Here is a 22,193-nt window from a genome sequence, read left to right on the forward strand (position 1 = left end):
GTGACTGTTCACTTTCTGTTTTCTAAGATTGCTCATGCAGATTCATGTGAAAAAGGTGTATTTAAAGTGTTGCTAAACCCAGGACCGTGCATTCACTATATTTTGTCTCCCACAGTACACAGAACATGGAAATGCAATTATTTAGTAAATATAAACTGCTAAATACCTTTTTTTCACCAGCAGTTAGAGCAGTTTTGTGACTTCTATGAGTGTGTGGCTAAAGCTTGTGGGAGGAGTTTTCATTCTCCCATGACTGTACTATGATAATGCAGGACAGCGGACCCTCTGTCTGGACAGTGCTGATTGGCCCTATGCTAATTGCATGCACTGCCCCAAGAAAAGAAAAAAAAAACTCTCTAGAAATACACACCAAACTGAGCATGTGCAGCCTGTCCCCTGGCTCTGTAAATATCAGGATTTATATTGGAGCCAGTGGAAGAAGGAAATGATCAGAGGAGACAGGATCATACAGCCTTTCTACCCAATGCAGAAGATTAATCCCTTAGATTCAACAGTCAGTATAACAAGCATGCTTTACTGCATATACAGACTGATTTTACTGTTGTGGGTTTAGTAACACTTTAAGGGCTCTTCCTCTTATGCAACAGCATTGGTATTTTGAGACTGGCCCAGGGGGCTCAGTCTACTCCAACTAGGAAGATTAGATTTGCTTTAGGTAGAAAACACTGATTGTTTAGGATCAGTCTAAATAAAAGTACTGCTTTCTTAATTTTCTCTGATGTTCTCTGGGTTAAATTCATTACAAAACCATATTCAGCCAAATCAGACAACTCACTTGGTAGAATCAATTAAACCTTACATATCTGTAAATTATGTTTACCCTAAACTGCAATACAATATTATTACCATGTTTCCCACTGAAATTATGCTATGTTATTATAATTTAATATTGCAAAAAAAGAAGCCTCCACGAAGACATAGCAGACCTCTAATGTCTCTTAATAGAAAGTGCAGTAACTAATAGCAACCAATCATTTTTCAGAAAAATTAAGATTTGTTCTGATTAACTTGTCTTGTGTTAGTCCTTATTAAGTGACCTCGTATGTACATAATAAAGCAATCTTATCCATCCTTCCATCCATCTAGTCTTCATTCTATACTTCCTTCTATCCTTCCATATCTTTTCTAATATACTCATTACGTCTACATCTATCACTCATACTAACACCCTGATATTTTTTAAATAAATGTATAGCTTATGGTCACTCATTTATTCAGTGTTGTCTTGTAAATTTTCATCATGTATCAATAAATTCAGACTATTTCTAGCTGAAAGAATGTCCTTACCTTCATTCCAGGCAAACCTGGATAACCTGTGCGGCCTGGCGGGCAGGAGTTGGGACACTGAAAATAAAATAAAAGTCGTAATAAATAACAAATTGAAAGAATGCAGAACATTGACACACTTGTTAATGCTTTCCACACAGAACTCACCAGGGGATCTCCTTCTCGCACTGCAACTGTCCCCTGTTGAAAGCAAAAATAGACTATTTCTGCATTTGCTTTAGAAACACAGTGATCATAAAATGCAAGGAAAATCAATTGTAATTGAAAATGTGAATGAAGTAAACCGCTGATGTACAGCCAAGAGCTGAATCGTTTTCAAATATGGGATTTTTTTTTATATAAATATATGGTTTTGCTGGCTTATCATGGCTGAAAAGTACTGTCTTAAGAATATATTAAACATTTTTAGACAAAATATCTTTTCTGAATGGTATGCCAGAGGTAGCATAGCTAGGACCACTCTTACAGAAAGGTCTGATAATAAAGCTGTGATGATCCAGACGAAAAAAGGGGTAACCTGGTATGTCAGGTTGGGGACTGGCATGGGGCTAACAGCCATATTCTGTTGTAAAGTCTAATTAAAAATCCAAGGTCATTTATGGACTGCAGCATTTCAGAATGAGCAAATTAATCCAACCTGACCCATATTTGCATTTAGGATGGTTCACTGTCTTCCTAACCTCTTGGGGTTCACAAGGGCAATATCTCAACACTTGAGTTCCCAGCTTCACCTAACCTGCACAAGCCAGTATGAGGTATTCTTCCTCTGAGTTGTCCTTTTATTTCAAATTGTACAGAATGCTGCAGGGAGACTGAAACCATGTTGCTTGACTTTCTAATAGGGGGGCAAGTGAAAGAACTAGAATGTTTAATGAGGTGATGTTGGTCCTGATATTACTGCAACAAATAAGAAGCTGGTTTCAGATTAATTCCATTGGAATCCATCTACACTGATCTATCATTTTGGGTAAACATAGCCTTTTTTTAACATGGTAACATCCAAAAAAAGTTTAAATCACTTCCACTGATTAGCTAGGCATTATGGAATAAGGCTAAGAGAGTTAAATGCACCAAAACTTACTTCTAAGCCATAAACCTGAGATTAGATGTTACTACAACTTCAGGTCGCCTTTCCTTAAGCCAACATTTTAGGTCAACTTCACTGAAGACTCTGGTGATATCAGCGCCCCAGTGTACTTCATAATGTGTGACTTAGAACTAAAGAGTTATAATAAGACCTTCTTTTTATAGCTCATGTTTTGACTGACACTAGCTTACTAACTTGCTTTGTTAATTCCTAGGTAATCTACTATTACTAACTTTACTTTACAATTTATGTCTGCTCTATTGCAGTAGCCTAGTGACTTACTTTATCTAATTTGCTCTTGTTTTTATACTACAAAAAGGAACTCCCTTTAAGATCACTATCTTAGTAGCAGCCATGATCATAGTGGAACTTGAAGTTGAACACATTAATTGCCAGCTAATGACTAATATGATATGGCAGTGAACACCCGACAAAGCAATGATGAATGGACATTACTTTGACTTACAAAAACTCTCTCTCTGCCCCTCTGCTATCAAAGAACAGACAGAGATGAACCATGTGCCCTTATGCTTTATAACCATCTGCAAAAAAATAAATCAGTTAAATCTTCCTGACTGAAACCATTCTGGCCACCAAAAAAATAAATAAACGATAAGGGGATTAAGGTTTATTACTTTGGCAAACATAATAATGACATAAAAGTATTGATTACCAAGCCAAACTTGTACAGCAAGTAAATTATTATTACATTATTACATCATAAAGCATGTTCCATATTGTAGATGACAGACATGTTATGTGCAGTTTTATGAATTTTTACTTACTCTAGGACCTGGTGGCCCTGGAGGCCCAGGAAGACCTCTGGAACCAGCATCACCCTAAAGCAAAATACAAGTATATAGTTATTTATGCAACTTGGTAAGATTTAGAGAGTTTCTAAGTATATGAATCTTATGTCACTAATTGTCTGTTTGCACACAAAAATGCATGTAGTGAGAAAATGCAAACCCATCTTTTAAACTTTGAATATCAAATTCATAATACATTAATGATTCAAGTGATGCAGCCATCTATTACTCTATGTTTGTAAGAGTGTTTATACATTCTCAAAACTTCTGCATTTAATAACTTACTTTGCCATTTCCTGCACATTAATATTCCATGGAAGGAGCAGATGAAAATTGCTACCCTCGGGGGCTTAAAAAAATCCACATATAATGTAACAACCAAATCTCTCAAATTTTGGAATATTAGAAATATATTTGTGAATGTCACAAAATGCATTTTCATTTAGAAGTAGTTTGCATTTTAACGAGAGACAGCTTCTTGCAATGAATTATTCTGTATCCCTGGCATAAATGCTGGTATCCAACATCAGCTGAATTAATGTATTCTGCAACACTGAAATTACAGTCAATGGTGATGATGTCAATTCAGGTGGTTCTATAACTCCATTCTCTTTGTATCTTGATTGTGACAGGTAGCTTTGTGGAACATTAGCTTGGCCATCTGGTTGGAAGCGTTGATATACGTATTTATTTGGTCTATGTATTGAATTATCGAATCAATAGCCCAATCTTGCATTGAAAAGAACTCTTGTGACCATTCAAAGTGTGCTTGTCTGTCAATACTGTAGATAATATGGTTCAGGAAGGTTTCCTCCTTAATTAGTGCATGAGCTCTCTCTTTCATTATAACAGTTTCATAATTAGTTACTATTGAGCCACTATACAATTGAAACATATTTATGACACACACTTAAGGCACTGCAATAGAAATATACACACTGAGTAAGCCGGAACAATGTAAATTATACACATAAAGCACGGCTATTTTCAAAGTTTTCTTTTTTATATTAGTTAGGCATACTTTTCTTCTTCTTCGAGGTTACAGGATATATTTTATTTTTCTAACTTACATTATGATAATGTACAACATCTAATCTCGCTTATTTTTGTCACCTTTTTTCACAAAATGCAGCAGCTAACATATAACTAACACTAACTAACTAATATATAACTAACACTAAAACATGAAATAAACAGCTACCAATATTTTTGTTACGCTAAGGAATTTTCTAGACCCAATACTTGTGGGTATGCAGGTTAAATACATGTTAAACGTTGGTTCTTCCCCAGCTAATAATGTTTTTTTGGCCTGGCTGAACATTGCCAAACATGTTGTTTGTGGGAGAATGTCAAACAATTCTGCAGATACCTACATTGGTAGGTATTCATGCAGATAAAGACTAGTTTCCCAGTAAAAATATACACTCAAAGGGCTTCAGCACATGAGTCTATTCTGCAAATGTTTTTCTCATCCTCCCAATTTGTAGGTGAGACTGCAGTGAGCTGAGAGAGAAGGTGGTGCATACATTTTACTAATGTAGTTGGGCATATAGCATGAGGCAAACAATTATTATGGGGCACCCCCTGTAACTTGAATATTTTAATTAATGGCATGTAAAGACAGTGAATTGTTTTGTGATGTGGACGGCTTGAATGCATTGAACCACATAATATATATGAGGTAAAATATCAATTCATTCTGTTGAGTTATATAAAAAAAATAGCACATCACTAAAGTAATGAACCTTTAAGGACTGAGAAGACACTTACCACTGGACCACTGCGACCAAGCTCACCTGGGAGTCCTGCTGGACCAGGTGTTCCCTAAAAACAAAAATGAGTATAGGTTCAGTTATCAGCAAACAGACATACTATATCACTGCAGCCAGCATAAAAACTGTGTCTTTACTAAAAAAGTTGAGAATCTTCAATTGTGTGAGTATTCACTTCAGTTAACCAATCATGTGAAAGGCATATTCCTGTTTAACCACTTCAATACTGGACACTTTCATCCCCTTCCAGTCCAGGCCAATTTTCAGATTTCAGCGCTGTCACACTTTGAATGCCAATTATAAAGCCATGCAACGCTGTACCCAAATTAAGTTTTTATCATTTTTTTTCAGACCCATAGAGCTTTTTTGGTGATATTTTAATCACAACTGGGTTTTTCATTTTTTTGCTATATTAATAAAAACATACCAAGAAACAATTTTTTCTTTGTTTCTATTATACAGTTTTGCAAATAAATAATATTTCATCATAAATTTAGGACAAAATGTAGTCTGCTGCATTTCTTTTGTAAAAATAACCCAAATCAGTGTATATTATTTTGTCTGTGTAAAAGTTATACAAACTATGATGTATAGAGTCTACAAACTATGATACATATATGTGAAAATCGATCAGTCCTGATGAACTGACTGCTCATGTCATTTCTTGAGGCCCTAAAATGCCAGGACAGTACAAATTCCCCTCAAATGACCCCTTTTTGGAAATCAGACAACCCAAGGTATTTAGTAAGAGGCATGGTGAGTTTTTTGCAGCTGTATTTTTTTTGTCAAATGCAATGAAGAAATAAATACAATTTGTTATTTTTTTTACATACTGTCAACAGAGCAGTACAGTGTCATCATATGGCTGGTGTGGCAGTAATCGAGGTTACTGACTAGTGACAGTATGTAAAAAGTTTTGGTTTTTCTTTAATTGAGCATTTTTCTCTTTTTTTTTACATTTTTTCTTTATTTAACATTTTTCTGTACATACTGTGACCAGAACAGTGCAGTGTTACCATAGGGACACTGTACTACTCTGGGGAGGTGATCAGGATTTTTTGTTTTGTTTAAACTAACATTGCTTATCACAGTGAAGATCACTATGATACACAATTATTTATATGAATATCATCCATTCATTCACAGGGTGTACTACTGTGAGAACTGTGATTGACCACAGCTATCACATAGTACTGTGACCAATCACAGAGATCATCACAATAGTATACAATGAACGGCTATGAATGAAAGCCATTCATTGTGTACAACTGTCATGTAATCGCTGTGATTGGTCGCAGCAATCACATGGTACTGGGACCAGTCCAGTACAATGATCTGTGATCTGCTGTGTCCCGTGGACACAGTGGGTTACAGATCATGGTGCAGCATGACCACTAGGGCATGCATGAGGCGCACAATTGGGAGGATGTCATATGACATTCTCCCATAACCAGAAAGCTGGAAGCCACTTGTATACCTAATAAAAATAAATACCCCCAAAAATGATCCTGTTCATAAAGAAAATGCAAAAAACAATCCTAAAGAACAAATATACTGTATATATCAATCCATACTCAGTGAGCATATTAAACATGCGAGGATGTAATGATCACAAATTCCTGTTTACTTATTTCATCTGTACATGACTGGACTTTGAACTGAAATGTATGTAAATGTATATAAGCACAATTTATTGTTTGAAGATTCCCAACTACTTTAGCAAATGAACCTAAATATATATATTCATTCTTTCATTACTGTACTGTTACAATTGTACATGTTTGCAACTCACAAAAATGTACCCTTACTAGTGTTTTGTAACATGTACATGATGTTTATTCATTACATACTCATAAGGAATCAATGTACTTAATGGTAAATTTGGGGAAAGCAACTAACTACACAGTTGATATAAACTGGATATTCTTTACTTGCCAAAGCATTTGTAATTCTCTGCAGTCAGTTTTGTGACCCAGATACCCTTGTCAGGCTGCACAGTGTATTTACCTCCAATACAGCAGTACAGCTTGAGCAATACACTCCCAGGCTGCTGATTCGACATTGAAGAATCAGAAGCACACTGATAAATTCATCCCTCTATTCTCTATATCTCTCAGCATGCTTTCGTTGTCTATATGTGCATACAGGAGAGCCTCATTGGCTTCTAGTGTTGACCCTTCATCTACAGCAGGGATGTCCCACCTGTGGCCCACGGGCCGCAGGTGGCCCAAGACAGCTTTGAATGAGGTCCAACACAAAATCGTAAACTTACTAAAAATTTTTGTAAAAATGTGTTTGTACTTAGCGAACACATGTGACCTAAGGAAAATGTGACAGTGTCTCTTTACTGGACTTTTGTAAGTTTTATCTTCTCAAAGAAAAATATCCCACTCTTCACAAGCACACTTCATTCATGTCATCAGTTTTTGGCAGCACCTATTTTAGTGAGCAACTCTTTTCAAGAGTGAAGCACACAAAAGGCAAAATTGGAACCAAAATATCTGATGAGCACCTTGAGAATTCATTGAGGGGGATCTATATGGGGGACTCTGGCCTGGCCTGCTCTAAACAAGGATCTATATGGGGGACCCTGGCGCTTTATGTGATAATGACTAAGCCCCTCCCCTTCATGACATTGTCAAAAAGGGGCAGCGCATGGGTGACCTTAAACGGATGCCCCCCTGAAAAAAGTTCTTTGGACGCTCATGTACATAGGGGAGCTGGAATTTCGAAAAAAGCTGAATTTAACTTTTAAAACTCTTTTTTTCATTTGTAAATATCAATGCTTTAAAAGATCTCTGCTCCCAGATTAATTTTTTATTTTTTTTTACTTGGTAGAAGTTTCCCAGGGTAGTGGCCACTGCCCTCCGCCCTTTTACCACCACCACCACCACTATTTTTTACACCCCCTTGCCTATTAGCCCAGAAAGGACAGATTCAGCTTCCATTGATCTCAATGAGGTGTGGGTTCAGCATCCGGAAACTTTTTGTTAACCCCCTCCAATGAAGTTGGCATTTGTCACAGCCAAATTGGCTATGCTTGTATCTGTAAATGGTGGAAAAACATGGTGAGGCAGATTATAAAAAAATCTATCAAGCAGTACAATTCCAGCACAGTAGAGCTAAGGGGTGGCATCCTCAGAGGGCACCAGCTTATGGGACATATGCTATTTTAACAGAATCCTGTATCAGGATTACAGGATTCATAGGTCAGAAGATTCACGAGTGGGTCCAAAAAGGGGGTCATGCACGTCTAAAAACATCTCACAGCAAAACAACCACTTGTGCCTGAAAAGCTGGTGGCTGGACATCTAGGTTGAAATGCAATGGGTGTGTAAAGTACCATGACAGGAAATGGGTGAGGTTTTCTTCTCTGCCTTCTACTATATCTTTTCTATCTTCTCTCTTGTTGTTTTTTTTTCCCCTTTACAACTGCACTTAGAACTGAGACATTGATGCTTTGGCCCTTTGCCTAACAGTGGCCCCAGGCCAGTAAATCAGTGCACTCTCAAATGACCCCAAAAATAATCTGCCTCCACCATACCTCATACCATGTTTCCCTACATCAGCTCTATGTAAATAGGCTGACAATGGGAAATACCTTTTATTGGTATCCATTAAAAAATATGCTATAAATCAGATCTGGGTGTAAAGCCCCATACACACTATCAGATTTTCTGCTGATTTTTTTCCTTCAGATTTACCAAAACCATATAATATGAGGTCAAACCTTAGGAGTTTCAATTTGTATGCAATCAGGCAGGCCCTTGGACTACATGGTTTTGGTAAATCTGAAGACAAAAATCAGCAGAAAATCTGATAGTGTGTATGGGGCTTAAGACTAATATCATTTTTTTTCTGAAAACAATGAATTGCTCCACAGTTGCTCATAACTAATTTCACGAACATGATGACATATGACATGACTAAAATTGAAGATCAAATTAATTAACTTTGCTTGAAGGAGTAATTAAAGCGGAACTACACTGCATCTGAGCATCACAAACCAAAAACACAGGTTTAATTTATTTTTAATATTTAAAGCAAACTCATCCATCCATTCATGTCCCCATGCTTTCTTTTGCTGAGATATACCTTTCACCACCCCCATAGCATTTCTGGCTGTGGCCATCTTAAGTAACGGCAGATGATTCATGTAGCATTTACTTCCTGGAATCTATATGCCCTTAGCTTAGGCATGCAGGCTGGAAGGTGTGCTTAGATGAGAAAACCCCTCCTCCCTACTGAAGACTCCTGGAATGTATAACATAATTTGCCTAGGCCTGGAAACCAGGAAGTAACTGAAGAAATAAAAAAAAAGTTTAAAACAAGTACATATAATATACCTTCTATTCTGTTAATTAATTACGATATCTATTAACAAATGCTAAAAATGGTCTATGTTGATTGAGAGAGTGAAGTTCCACTTTAAAGTACTGTGAGGGAAATAGGCAGTTATGAGTGGAGGTGTGTATAAAAGGATGATACAAAAACCCTCAGAAACTGTATTCTGCAAAGATTAAAATATGGCTTTGTGCAAGATCATACTTGGATTGATGAGAACCCTTGCTAGAATGTTGACCTTGGACACTAAGCTGAAAACCCTGGGTGACAGGGTCTAACAACACCTCTGCCTGGCACATGGATTTGCTGACCCTTATCAGATATGTAAAAATATAGGTTAATTATTACTAAGTGTGGACATTAAATGTAAAATAGCTGGTATGATGTGCTGCCTTATTAGTATCAACATATGCATATGCATTATTGGCAGATAAAACATTAAATATAGGCAGTGATTTGCTAGGAAAAAAATTTACTTTATTGTGTCATGAAGAACTGCTGAAATCTCTCTACTTACCCTTGGCCCTGAAACTCCGCCACCCTTTGAAATAGAAAACAGAGAATAAATAAATCTTACATGGTTTAAAAATATTTACTTTGCATAAATAGAGCGTTACAATGTTTCTTCGGTCACCAAACCTTCCTACTACTATCTTACTTGTCTATGTGAAAAATAATGGCAGAAAATTTGAAATAATTATTACAATTATTATTTTACAGGATTGCTATAGCGCCAACCGTTTGAGCGTGCTTTACAACATGAGGGCAGCCGGTACAGTTAAATTTAATACAAGGGGAATCAAAGGGCTGCGCTCGTTGGAGCTTCCAACCTAAATTAAACTTAAGAATATTTTAGAAAACTGATGACCCAACCATCATTATCCCATTGGTCAGCACTTACGCTACAAATTCTATCATTTTTTTTATGAAGAACAATATTTTTACTACCTGACAGGAAAAAAAAAACAATGGGGGTTATTTACTGAAGGAAAATCCACTTTGCTCTGAAAGTGCACTTGGAAGTAAAATCGCTGTAGATCTGAGGGGGACATGCAAGGAAAATAAAAAACAGCATTTTAGCTTGCACATGATTGGATGATAAAATCAGCAGAGCTTCCCCTCATTTCAGATCTTCCCCTCAGATTTACAGTGACTGCACTTCCAAGTGCACTTTCAGTACAATTTCAAGTGCACTGTGCACTTGTAGTTTGCACTTGTAGTGCAAAGTGGATTTGCCTTTCATAAATAACCCCCTATGTTTCTTATACTTTAAACAGTATTCTTGTTTAGTGTTTTTAATGTTTTTAACTTATTGTTGCTGCATCAGGCTATGGAGCCGGAAGAAATGCTTATTGTTTGTTTATGCGGGAAAAAGCAATTGGCTTACTAGCTGACAATAACAATGAGAAGTTCAGTGAAGATACTTGTGAGCTGTTCTGAAGTAACTAATAATGCAGAATTACTTTGCTGCTATTATCTATAAATGGATTGGCACAGATAGTCATTGTTAATATTTGATCCACAGTAAACCAGTAAAAGTGATTAAATGACTAAGCTAAGCTATCTCAAAGATAACTGGCACCCTAAGACGCTACACCATAGTGCTCTTCTAAGGATTTCTCATCTTCTGGGCTAAGGGGAGGGTAAGTACACCCTGCGCTCAGTGCCTGAGTAACCCATCCCTCAATGCCTTAAAGTGATTGTAAACCTTCACCTTGTAAAACAACCCATTCAAAATAGAAATGAAAGGCAAAAATGTTTGTATAGATATAAAAATACATTCCAAATACCTTTTTTTCCCTTTTTTATTAGTGATCACATTCCCTCTGTTCTCAGCTGCATAAGAGCTGGAGGCAGGCCTGTGCTGGCCATCGGGACTACCGGGAGATTCCCGGTGGGCCGATTGGCAGCGGGCCACTACACCAATGACTCTGACTGTCAGACAGTGACTGTGTCACTGTCTCTCTCCGTCCGAGCGTCACCGGGCGCCGGGCGGCTCCGCTCCTGCACTCGGCGGGCGGGCCGGCGTCACAAAAAAACAGGCATTATCACTCCCCCAGGCACTCCCCCTAACAGCTAACAATATAGCCATTTGGGCGGCCTCTTTGTCCCGGCGCCGTGACGTCACTCACGGACGGAGGGCGGAGGCGGCCCGGGGACATAGGAGGAGGCGGAGCCAGGGCGTAGCAAAGCAAGCCTGGCTGCAAGTCTGCAACCTAGAGGAGCCGAGGCCGAGGAGGAGGATTCGGAATCGGATCAGAACCATACCAGACCAAGTTGCAGGCAGCCACCACCAGCAAGTACAGTGACAGAGACCAAGGCTATAGTGTCATCATTCAAGTAAGCAGCACTATAGTAATAACTTTACTAATAATAATAGTAATTAGTAAGTAACTGAATATGCAGCATGGAGGGGGGGAGGGGTAAATCTGTACTGTATAAATGTACTGCCACTGGTCATGGTTAAATTATTCATCAGTTACCATGGCCAGTGGCATTAAATTAAGAATTGACCAGTGGCATTAAATTAATATTAATGCTACAGTGGCATTAATATTAATTTAATGCCACTGGTCAATTATTAATTTAATGCCGCTGACCACGGTAACTGATGAATAATTTATTGCCACTGGTCCATTATTAATTTAATGCCACTGGTCAATTATTAATTTAATGTCACTGGTCATGGTAATTGATGAATAATTTAATGTCACTGGTCATGGTAATTGATGAATAATTTAATGTCACTGGTCACGGTAATTGATAAATAATTTAATGCCACTGGTCACGGTAACTGATTAGTAATTTAATGTCACTGGTCACGGTAACGGATTAATAATTTAATGTCACTGGTCACGGTAACTGATTAATAATTTAATGTCACTGGTCTCAGTAACTGATGAATAATTTAATGCCACTGATCATGGTAACTGATGAATAATTTAATGCCACTGGTGAATTAATTTACTGCCACTGGTCACGGTAACTGATGAATGAATTTACTAGTGCCACTGCTGGTCATGGTCACTGATGCACAATTGCGTATAGTATAGTTTTTTGTGCAATTGCGTTTATATACTGTTTTTGTGTGTGTTTGCAAAATTAAAGTGGGCCGGTCTGGATGAAGTCCAGGGCCAAATTTTTGTCCCAGTCCAGCCCTGGCTGGAGGAGGAGAAGCAACAGCACAATGAGCTTCCCAGTGACTGGCCGTGCAGGGGAGGCATGTCAGGACAAATCTGATCATTGGAGGAGAGCAAACTGAGTTCCCAGCATAGCTAGAGAACTGATCATGGGGTGTTCTCCTGCTTAGTGTGGTCAGTTTGTAATAAGAAAGCAGAGGGACTTGCAAGAACACCAGTGATTTCACATAAAGGAAGCACAAAAAGAGAACAGGATATGTTCTCATACAAGTACATGGTATAGCAGGCACATATCAGGAATGTGAAGTTTTGGGGAAGCAAACACTTTAAGTCTGTGAAAATACCAAGTTTAAAGAAAAATAAAGGTAGGATCTGTTTTCTATCTCCCAGGTTGTTTAGAATTGCCATTTAAAGCTTGTACAAGTACACTTTAAAATCTGCTTTAGCAAAGGATCACATTACAGCTGGGGTCAATGATATTCACTATATGGTTTTAAAAGAAAGAAAAAATACAAAGAACATAAGGTTGTTCAAAACCACATTCTAAATAGTGAGGTTAATTTCTAACAAAGAAATAAAAGTGTTTATTTAGTCTGCAGAGAACAATCAAACTCCAGCTGTCATAGGCATACTGTACACACAGGAGTCAAAAAGGGACACTTAATTCACATTCCAAACACCCACTGAGCGCTTCCTGACATTAGGACCTGAAAGAATGTGTTGATCTGGAAAATCTAAAACTCACAAGGTTTTGCTTTACTGAGCATTACGTCCACATCATTTTTAACTTGCCTGCACCTACATACAATGAAACTGTGACACACATTCACTGCAGTGGTTCCTAAAGTGGACCGATTTAAATGGGAGAGAGTTACAAACATTTTACACCCGATGCTTAAGCTGGCCATACACCAATGGAGTTTGATTCGAAATTTTCCATTTTTGTAATGCTTGTTTGATATTGGCTAATGGGGTAAAATTGATGTTTGTTTATCGATCAAAGTGACAGGAAGATTTGAAGGAGCAGGATGGAAAGTTTTTCTTAAACTAACAACATTTTAACTATGAATGTTAATTTTATTCTAAAATTGTTGATATTGTCATGAAACATGTTTAATACATCTAGGATTCCATTCAAAAATTGTAAAGACTTTCAAATGAAATTAGTGAAACGATTTTTAGATGAACATTCAAATGAAAATGCAACCATGTATGACCAGCTTTAGGTTTTTTATAGTGCTCACCTATAAGTCTTGATGTGTTAGTTTGTCTCTTGAGGTAGGAATTTTACATTTAAACAAAACTGTTCCCAGCTCCACATGAACAGTTTTGGCTCATTATTGCAGTTTGATTAAAAATAACTATAGAAATTATTTTCACTGTTTTATTTTATGCTGTTCCTTGTTATCACGAGGTTACAAGGAATACAGTATATATCAGACACTGCAAACAGTAATCTTGCTATAAGACTCAGAGTAAGACTGATATAGCCAAAAAAAGATTGTTCATTGTGCAGTAGCAATACAAAAAACAGCAACCTGCAAAAGATAAATATGTTACCTCTGTGTATACTGATAATTACAAAACTATTCATTAAAGGAGAAGTAGGGCCAAAGCTCTTTTGGCCCTACTTCTCCTGTGGGTCACAGAAGTACACTTCGTTCTGTACCCTTGTGACTCGCACTCGCACCAGTCTGCTGTGTGCTGGTGTCACAGAGTCACTCGAGACTCAGTAGGGATTCTGACTTTAATGTTGGGATCTAAACAGATGCCTGACCGGCAGCTGGTTCAGCTGCTCAGTGTGTTTCTGGGAGACTGAGCCAGCCGGGTGCTCACTGGAGCACCCTCCACAGCACAGTGCTCCAGTGAGCACTGGAGGAGCAGAGCAGAGAGCTGGTGACTAACAGTCACCAGCTCTCTGCTCACGGAAGACTGAAAACCGAGTGATCAGCTTTCTTTGATCACTCGGTTCTCAGTCTTAGAGCTAGCGGGGAACAGTTGCAGCATCGGATCGATGCTGCATCCACCTAGGTAAGTATTAATGTTTATTTATTTTAATTCTCATAATTCTCTTTGAAAACAAAGTTTCCAAAATATTTCTGATGAATAGTGGCTGAATGTTTTCTCACATAAAAATCACAACCACAAATAAAATGACTGCCCAACCACCAGTGTAGGGCTAAATTGTTAAAAGAAGAGGTTCCCACCGATGGCAAATACATGGAAAAATGTTTTCAGTTAACCACAGCAGCCAAAGTGCCATGTGACAACAATAGGAGATAATTAAATACTTAATATTGGTACTGGATGTCTATCTATCATGCAAACTTGAGTTGGCCAGTTAAAAGTACAATACTACCCTCACAGGGACTTAGAGACTAAATTAAACTGAAAGGTAATTTATGTATGACACCCATTTGTATCATATCTTTACGTTCCCTATCTTGTCATAACATATGAATCTCTAACGACAGTTATTACCTTATTTTAGACAATGCCAAGCTTTAATGGAGCATCTGTAACGTTTATTAAACTTAACTCTGAAGGAGATTCATTCCATGTGTTAAAAAAATGAATACTTTTTGTCTAGCAGACATATAAATGTTGGCCTCAACTGAGCTATAATTCACATTCATTTAGCTGAGGACTAGTGGCTGAAAAGCATCAGATTGTAAGATATAGCTGATTATAACCGTCATTTAAAATCAGTGCATAGAAATATAAAAACCTAGAACAGTTATGATGAGCCTTGCAAGCTATAGCAGATAGTACTGGAACTGTACAATTAGGGCTACAGAAATAGATATTTGAAACATTTTCCAAACTGAACCTAACATCTGGTATATGGTTCTTTCTTATAGTTTATCTGTAAAATCCACTGCCTAATAAAATTCATGTCACTTTCTGGTAGAGGTAACACACTTGCAGAAAACATAATATGATTCTAGTGTGATAAAGCAGTAGGTTTCACAAAAGTTGGAGGAGGTCATATATAAAAAATGCATTGAAGTTGACAGAATGATGAAAAGTATTTGTTTATTGTAATTTACCTGAAACTGTGCTGTTTAATATCATTTTAATGCTTTCCTTTTTCATTATATGTGTATATGTCTACAAGGTTGTGTATAACAGTGTTTTACAACAGAATAAACCAGCCACAGCTATGTAACAGCATAATGTCTTCATGGTCTATCTACCTGTTGAGTATCTTGGTACAAGACCTAAGCATGCTTTGCATTATGACACAAGTTATATTACACTTACAGATAGTCCACGAGCCCCTGGAAGTCCTGGTTCACCCTAGAAATAGATACTGGATCATTATCCAAGCATAATAAAGCAATATAATATTTTTAGTGATGAAAGTGCTAGGGGAAATAGATGTTCATATTCTAGTTAGTACAGTCTGTCTTAAGTGACTTTCAGAAAATTTTCTTGCCCTAGGTCTTCTCTTCATTTATGCAATGCTCAGCACCTCTTTACCCTTAAATGAAATTAAACCAAATTTAATGGATTTCATACATTTTCTGAAATTCCCACAATGATTGGATAAATATTTAATGGACGCACTATAAAACATCGTAATTGTTACTCATGAGCAACATGATATCATTAATATAGAGCAGGGGTCTCCAAACTTTCTAAACAAAGGGCCAGTTTACTGTCCTTCAACTTTTTAGGGGGGCCAGACGGTGGCCATTGGGAGTAGAAAAGGTCTCAATGTCAGTGGGAAAAAAATAACCCCATCTTCAGTGTCAGTGGAAGGAATAGTTCCCCATTGTTTGTGTCATTGGGAGGAATTGTGCCCCATCACTGATGTCATTGGGCCCCATTATTGGTGTCATTGATAGAAATTGTGCCCCTTTATTGGTGTCAGTGGGGGGAATAATAGCCCATTGTTGGTATCATTGTTTGAAATAGTGCCCCAGGGGTCGGATAAAAGAAAGCAAAGGGTTGCATCTGGCCCCTAGGCCACATATTAGAGACCACTGATAGAGAACATGGAATCAAGAGCATGAGAACTTTTCAGAATGCTATTCTTATGTTACTATAATAACTCTCAATGATGTGCTGTATCCTCCAATATTTGAACCTAGGTGGGGTTATTGAATGACGAGTTGAACCACTACTGGATGAATACAACAGAAGAGTCTCAAATTTATTTTGTAGGCCTTTTTTTAGTAAAGGTTTTTTTTTTTTTTTTCATTTGGTGTAGTTTGTACTTTTTGAAACAAATACTGCATCATGGTATATGTGATTTAGTCTAAAGAATCTTTTTACAAGTTTGCCTGGACAGACTTAGAGGTGTTGTTTCATAAAGAGGCCCCATCTTTTATTACCAGGTCATCTGGAGGTTTTCAACCCCCTTTATTTTGGAATTCTGGAACAGTGGACAGCTTTTAGTACCAAATTCAAATGCAGATTTCATTCTAAGTATCACTTAACCATGGCATCTGTTTGTTTTTAGTTCTCTTATATATCTACGACAACAAGAAATGCTGTTTCAAAACTGCAGCTCCAAAAATAGCATGTCGCCGAATCCAAATCATGCAAACATGACTGCAGTTGTGGACTGAGAAAGATATCATCGGACCAGGGAGCACTTGGAAAAACTTCAGCTTGTTCAATTTAGCTTTGAAAATAAAACCTAGAATATGATGGGTTTCTATGCAGAGCTGAACAAAATTGAGCATTTTCTGGTTTTAGTAAATCAACCCCAATTGGTCTATAAAATTGATAACTGTGCTTGTAGGGACAACATACTCTAGGCTTACTTATAACTTGATGGGGTCCGATTGTGGAGAAAGGCTATGTACAATTGTTAATGAGATAAGAACAAGGGAATCTGTATGTTTACAAAACTCCCTGCAAACTATACAATTTACTGCATACTGAACCTCTTTATGTTTTTTATGCCTACCAATCATTCTAAATATTTTCACTGGCTTTTTTTGGTTATTTCTTCATATATATATATATATATATATATATATATATATATATATATATATATATATATATACTGTGTATAAACACATTTTTTCCTTCACTTTCACCTCTTTTCCTTTTGCAGCCTTTTTCAATACTTAGTTTTACCCACTTACTGTACAGCATGAAGAATCTATTGTATAGAATAGAATAGAATAGATTGTACAATAAAATAACTATTCAGATCTCATATCAATACATGCTTAACTGCAATTTGTTATAAATAAAAAAGACACATTCCTTTTATTGAAAACTGACTTGTACTTAAAATGTGCATGTAAATAATAATAGATGGATATGTTGTAAGTATGAATTCATACAGACCTTCTGCCCTCTTGGGCCAAGGGGGCCAGGAGATCCATCAGGTCCTGTCAGTCCCTGTTAGACAAAAGCAAAAATAATAAATAATGGTGAGAATATTCTAAACACAACTATGCACAAGCAACTAATGAATTTACAGATAGTTTCATTCATAGTCTCCTATACTGGTAAGAAGACAATCATTTTTCTTCTAAATGGAAGGGAAAGTGGCAGGTCCAGGCTTAGTACCTCATTCCGAAACTGCAGTGCCTTTAGTTTCACTATATAGCATTTGCCTGCACATAGCTAAAACTGCTGACAATCACTCAGCTACTTCACAAGACTGTACATTCTTACTTTCAGTCAGAGCTGAAATGCGGCAACTCACTTTTCTAGCAGTCAGCATGCTTATTCCAAGATGGAAATTGGAGAGGTGGATTCTGTGTCAGGCTGGATCATAGTAAGCAATGGCCAGCCTGATGTAAACCCTGTAACCATATCAAGTGACGGCACACAAAGTTCCAAAGACATGGCTTATTTCCCATATTAAATGCTAAAGTGCTAATTAGAATTTCTCCAAAAATAGCTTTAATGTATGTTTAATAATTTCCATCAGATCAGTTAACTAAATTTGTGGTGTATATTGTAATTATTTTTGTGTGCTGTGATTAAGGTTTATCGCCAAAATGCGCTAGCCACTGTTTTTTCTGATGTGCAACAATAAAGAATTTTTTAAGGATTAACGGAGTTGCCGGATTTTCCTTTTGTTTAGCTATTTGTCTACTGGTGGATGGAAGGGCGCCTGAGCCTGAGCCTGAACACCCAGTATATGGCTTCCAATACTCATTGATAACCTGTGGCTCCACTGTTCTGAGTGGTGCACTTGTCTCTTTTCGTAATTAAAAGTACACCTATACTAAAATAGGATGATTATGGTTATAATTGAGATTGAGGTTCAGATTTGGGGCTAACATGGGCCCCAAGGCAAACCCAAGTTGCTTGCAGTTTGTTAACCTTTCAAACCAATTAATGAATTTGCAGCCATAGCAACTAACTATCCATAGTAAACATGTAGATCAGCTGTATTAAAAGGGCTAGTAATGAAGGCATGAAGACCTTGTTATGTGCCAGCCCCCCAACTACAGTTGTTTAACTGGTAGGCCCCTGTGCAGTTTTTTGTTTTGTTGGTGGGAGGGGGTTAATTTTTTTATTTTCTAGATAGATAGATAGATAGATAGATAGATAGATAGATAGATAGATAGATAGATAGATAGATTTTGAAAGTATAATTTCTTTTTTTATTGCTAGGGCCTTTTTATTATTTTGTCGCCCACAGCATGCACTTTGCAGCAGGTCACGTTTGCAGTAAAGTGTTGTGTATCACAGCACAGTCCAACAGAGGACTGAAGTGAGCAGCCATCTTATACCATCTGGTGGCGCTGCCTCACATGTACAGTCCACTGCTCTTCATAGCTAGTCCACAATGCTCTTTAGTGTGGGCTTTATCAACATATCTGTTGGCAACAGCACCATTGTGGTCTGCAGCCTCTGCATGCAGCATAGTAGCCATGCTAAAAGTACCTGCAATTAGAGTACCACATGCATGATAAGACACATGGCTCAGCGCCATACTGCTCTGTGGAAGCAGCACCTCAATGATATCAGTCGGCAGCGAAAAGCCTGCATTCCTCCTCCTCATCATTCCTGAGTGCTTTCCACATCTCACAACTTCTTTCTACATGATTCTGCTGCTGCATCTGCTGATACATCTACAGCCTCTTGTAGCAGGAGGGGAAGTCTCACAAAGGTTAAGGATCTGCCAGGTCAAGCAGGTAAGAAAGACATCATGGGGCCATGCTGAGAAGGGTCAAGTGAAGGCCACCAGCAGCAGCCTTCACAAGCAGGTGTCTCTTTTGCAGGTGCTGGAGCGAAATAAAACATGTCCCCAAATCACCCTCATGACCAGCACCTTAATAGCAGCTTGCAAAACTGCAGCTTGTGGAATCAGCCCCCTTCCACATGTTTATGGCCTGCACTACAATACAATGGCAGGTACCCAACTGTCATTATTTTGCCCAGAAAACAATCCCCGCACTCCACTTTTGTATGTAATGTGCCTGTGTTGCTGTATCATTCTGTCAATGGAGGGACAGGGTCAACAGCGTTCAGCAAGCATGGGCAGGGAAGCTGCATATCCTTCACCACAAACTGTGTCCAGTTGCTGGCAGCTGAGTAAGCAGAATGAGACACTCCACTGGAGCTGGCGGTACCACTCCATGTCTTGTTAGCATTTGTAACAGTGAAGTTACCTGTACCTCCTTCCCCTTAATGGCTTCATCCTCCAACCCCTCAGAAACAAAAGCCTTCCCCTGCCAGTGCCACAGAGCCTATGAAACATCCCAGGCAAATGTTGTTTGTTGTTGTTTGTATGCTTTTGGGACAGGAGTCACACTAGGTCAAAGATTCTGGTAGCTCTCCAGGACCAGGCTGAAAGGGAGCTGACCCACGGGATCTTGTGCCAGGAAAGGTTATGTCCTTCGGCAGGGAAAGTTAACACACTTACTTTGCTTGGCACATGCCCTCAACCTGGAAGTGCAATTGTTCCTATTACAGAATACTGGCTTCCAGGAGGTCTTGCATCAGTCCAGAAGACACTGCTACCAATTTGGGCACTCATACCCTTCCTATGTTTGCCTGGCAGAAATGCAGTGCCAACACAAGCTGCCTGCAATTTGTCTGATCTAGGCACTGGATATCAAAGTTGGTGAGGCTGCAGAGGCTGCACCAAGCAGGCTATCAATGATTACCTATGAGATTTTGGTACAAGGACAGGCTCTAGAGAGCTAGGATTATCTTCCCCATGTCAGTTGCTCATGATTTAGGATACTTGCAGCATCTTGGCACATTTTGAAGAGGTGACCACAATGGCGAGCTGCTGCAAGAAAGTGGATATTAGTGACACAATCCTTCTCATGTTTCTCCTGGAGCAGACACTCCATAGCCTGATTACACTGAGCACCAGAGGCACAGCGGCAGGAAAAAGAGCAGAACTTGCTGTTGTCTCAGGGACAGCAGGATTCTTTTCCCACAGTGCTTATCAGGAAGCAGAGTGGGAATACAATAGGGAAGGGGGTGCTGATCATGAGAAGGAGAAGGAAATAGGGCATACACCTAGGAGGACATTTCACCCCTCCTAAATCCTGGCAGTTGTATGTAGGTGGGGTGAAATTGTTGAGGTCATTGTTGTCCTGAGCAAAACAGAGGAATCCACATGCTGCAGGCAATTTTGTGGTGAATTTGCTTTTTTTTATGCTAAAATGCCTTTGTCCCCAGTATTTGGGACCCGACAGCGAGGGACCGCTATTGGGTGGCTACCCTATTGAATTCCTGATAAAGGGGAAAATGAATGATCTACTGACACCATTCTAGAAGTAGAAAAAAATTTGAGGAGGTGCTGCCTAATAACCTATTGGCCACATTTCTTAATGATAGATCCCCTCTCATGACCAGCATGCTTTTGACTGCGTGATCTCTGAATGGAGGGGCAGCAGTGGCGACTGCTTCAGCAATGCCTTTAGGAGTTTTTTAAAACACAGCAGACATGCCCAGTTGCAGTCAGCATTAACAGGCAGCAAATTTACCACATGGTTTTGAACTACATTGGACCCAGGGCTGATGCAGGCACTCTTACAAGTGAGTACCCCATGAACTGCTGGATGTCCACACTGGATCACTGGCCAAAGCTTGCAATTATATGTTAGAGCTTCTGGCTTTCCCTGTAGCCAGTGTGCTGTCTGAGAGGGCCTTTAGTGCAGCAGGAGCTATTGTTACTTAGAGGTGAATCCACCTGTCCCCTGGCACTGTGGGCTACCTCACTTTCATTACAAAGAACCAGTCCTGGATTACCAATGAGTTCACTGCACCACAGTTTGCAGCTTATTCTTATGCTCCGGCATTTAAAAACTATTTTATCTCATATACTGTAATACACTACAAGGTTTATTTTAAGATAAGCCTTGCCTCATCCTTCTTATATTGTGACCTAACCAATCTGCTTACCAGCTGTCCAGACACTGTACAATATTTGTGATTATGGTCTTTAAGATAAACATGCCTTGTCTTTTTCAATTTGCTCCCTTTTCATGTTCTTACATACTGTCCTGATGTCAGCCAGTTTGTAACAAACATACCTGAAGTCTCCATTATGAATATTTTGGGACTAACTGGAGATACAGAGATGGGAAGGGATGTGAGGAATGTGGGCTAGTGGCTTTGAACAGTTTTTTGCACTCTGTTTTGCCGTTTTATTACACTTTTAAGACAATGCTGTTGTGCTACTTCTACAAAGTTCAAGGTTTTAACTGTATAACTGTAGTGTAAACGTTCCTGTAACTTTTTGATATGTTGTGGCTGCTACTTCCAATGGTCATTTCAGGCCTATTAC

The 22,193-nt window shown here is 38.4% G+C and overlaps 1 protein-coding gene across 2 annotated transcripts in view; it reads right to left on the minus strand.

The window, feature by feature from the left end:
• Positions 1-22,193, minus strand: part of COL9A1 (collagen type IX alpha 1 chain) — a 196,953-nt gene that overhangs the window by 89,417 nt on the left and 85,343 nt on the right. For both annotated transcript variants that reach the window (XM_073626742.1, XM_073626743.1), the window contains 7 exons: positions 17,774-17,827; positions 15,725-15,760; positions 9,838-9,861; positions 4,975-5,028; positions 3,181-3,234; positions 1,456-1,488; positions 1,309-1,365 (listed from right to left, as the gene is read on the minus strand). In XM_073626742.1, the coding sequence (XP_073482843.1) occupies positions 1,309-1,365; positions 1,456-1,488; positions 3,181-3,234; positions 4,975-5,028; positions 9,838-9,861; positions 15,725-15,760; positions 17,774-17,827 (312 nt within the window). The remainder of the gene's footprint in view (positions 1-1,308; positions 1,366-1,455; positions 1,489-3,180; positions 3,235-4,974; positions 5,029-9,837; positions 9,862-15,724; positions 15,761-17,773; positions 17,828-22,193) is intronic.

The sequence above is a fragment of the Aquarana catesbeiana genome, linkage group LG04 (genome assembly GCF_042186555.1).
Source record: "Aquarana catesbeiana isolate 2022-GZ linkage group LG04, ASM4218655v1, whole genome shotgun sequence".
Classification (NCBI taxonomy): domain Eukaryota; kingdom Metazoa; phylum Chordata; class Amphibia; order Anura; family Ranidae; genus Aquarana; species Aquarana catesbeiana.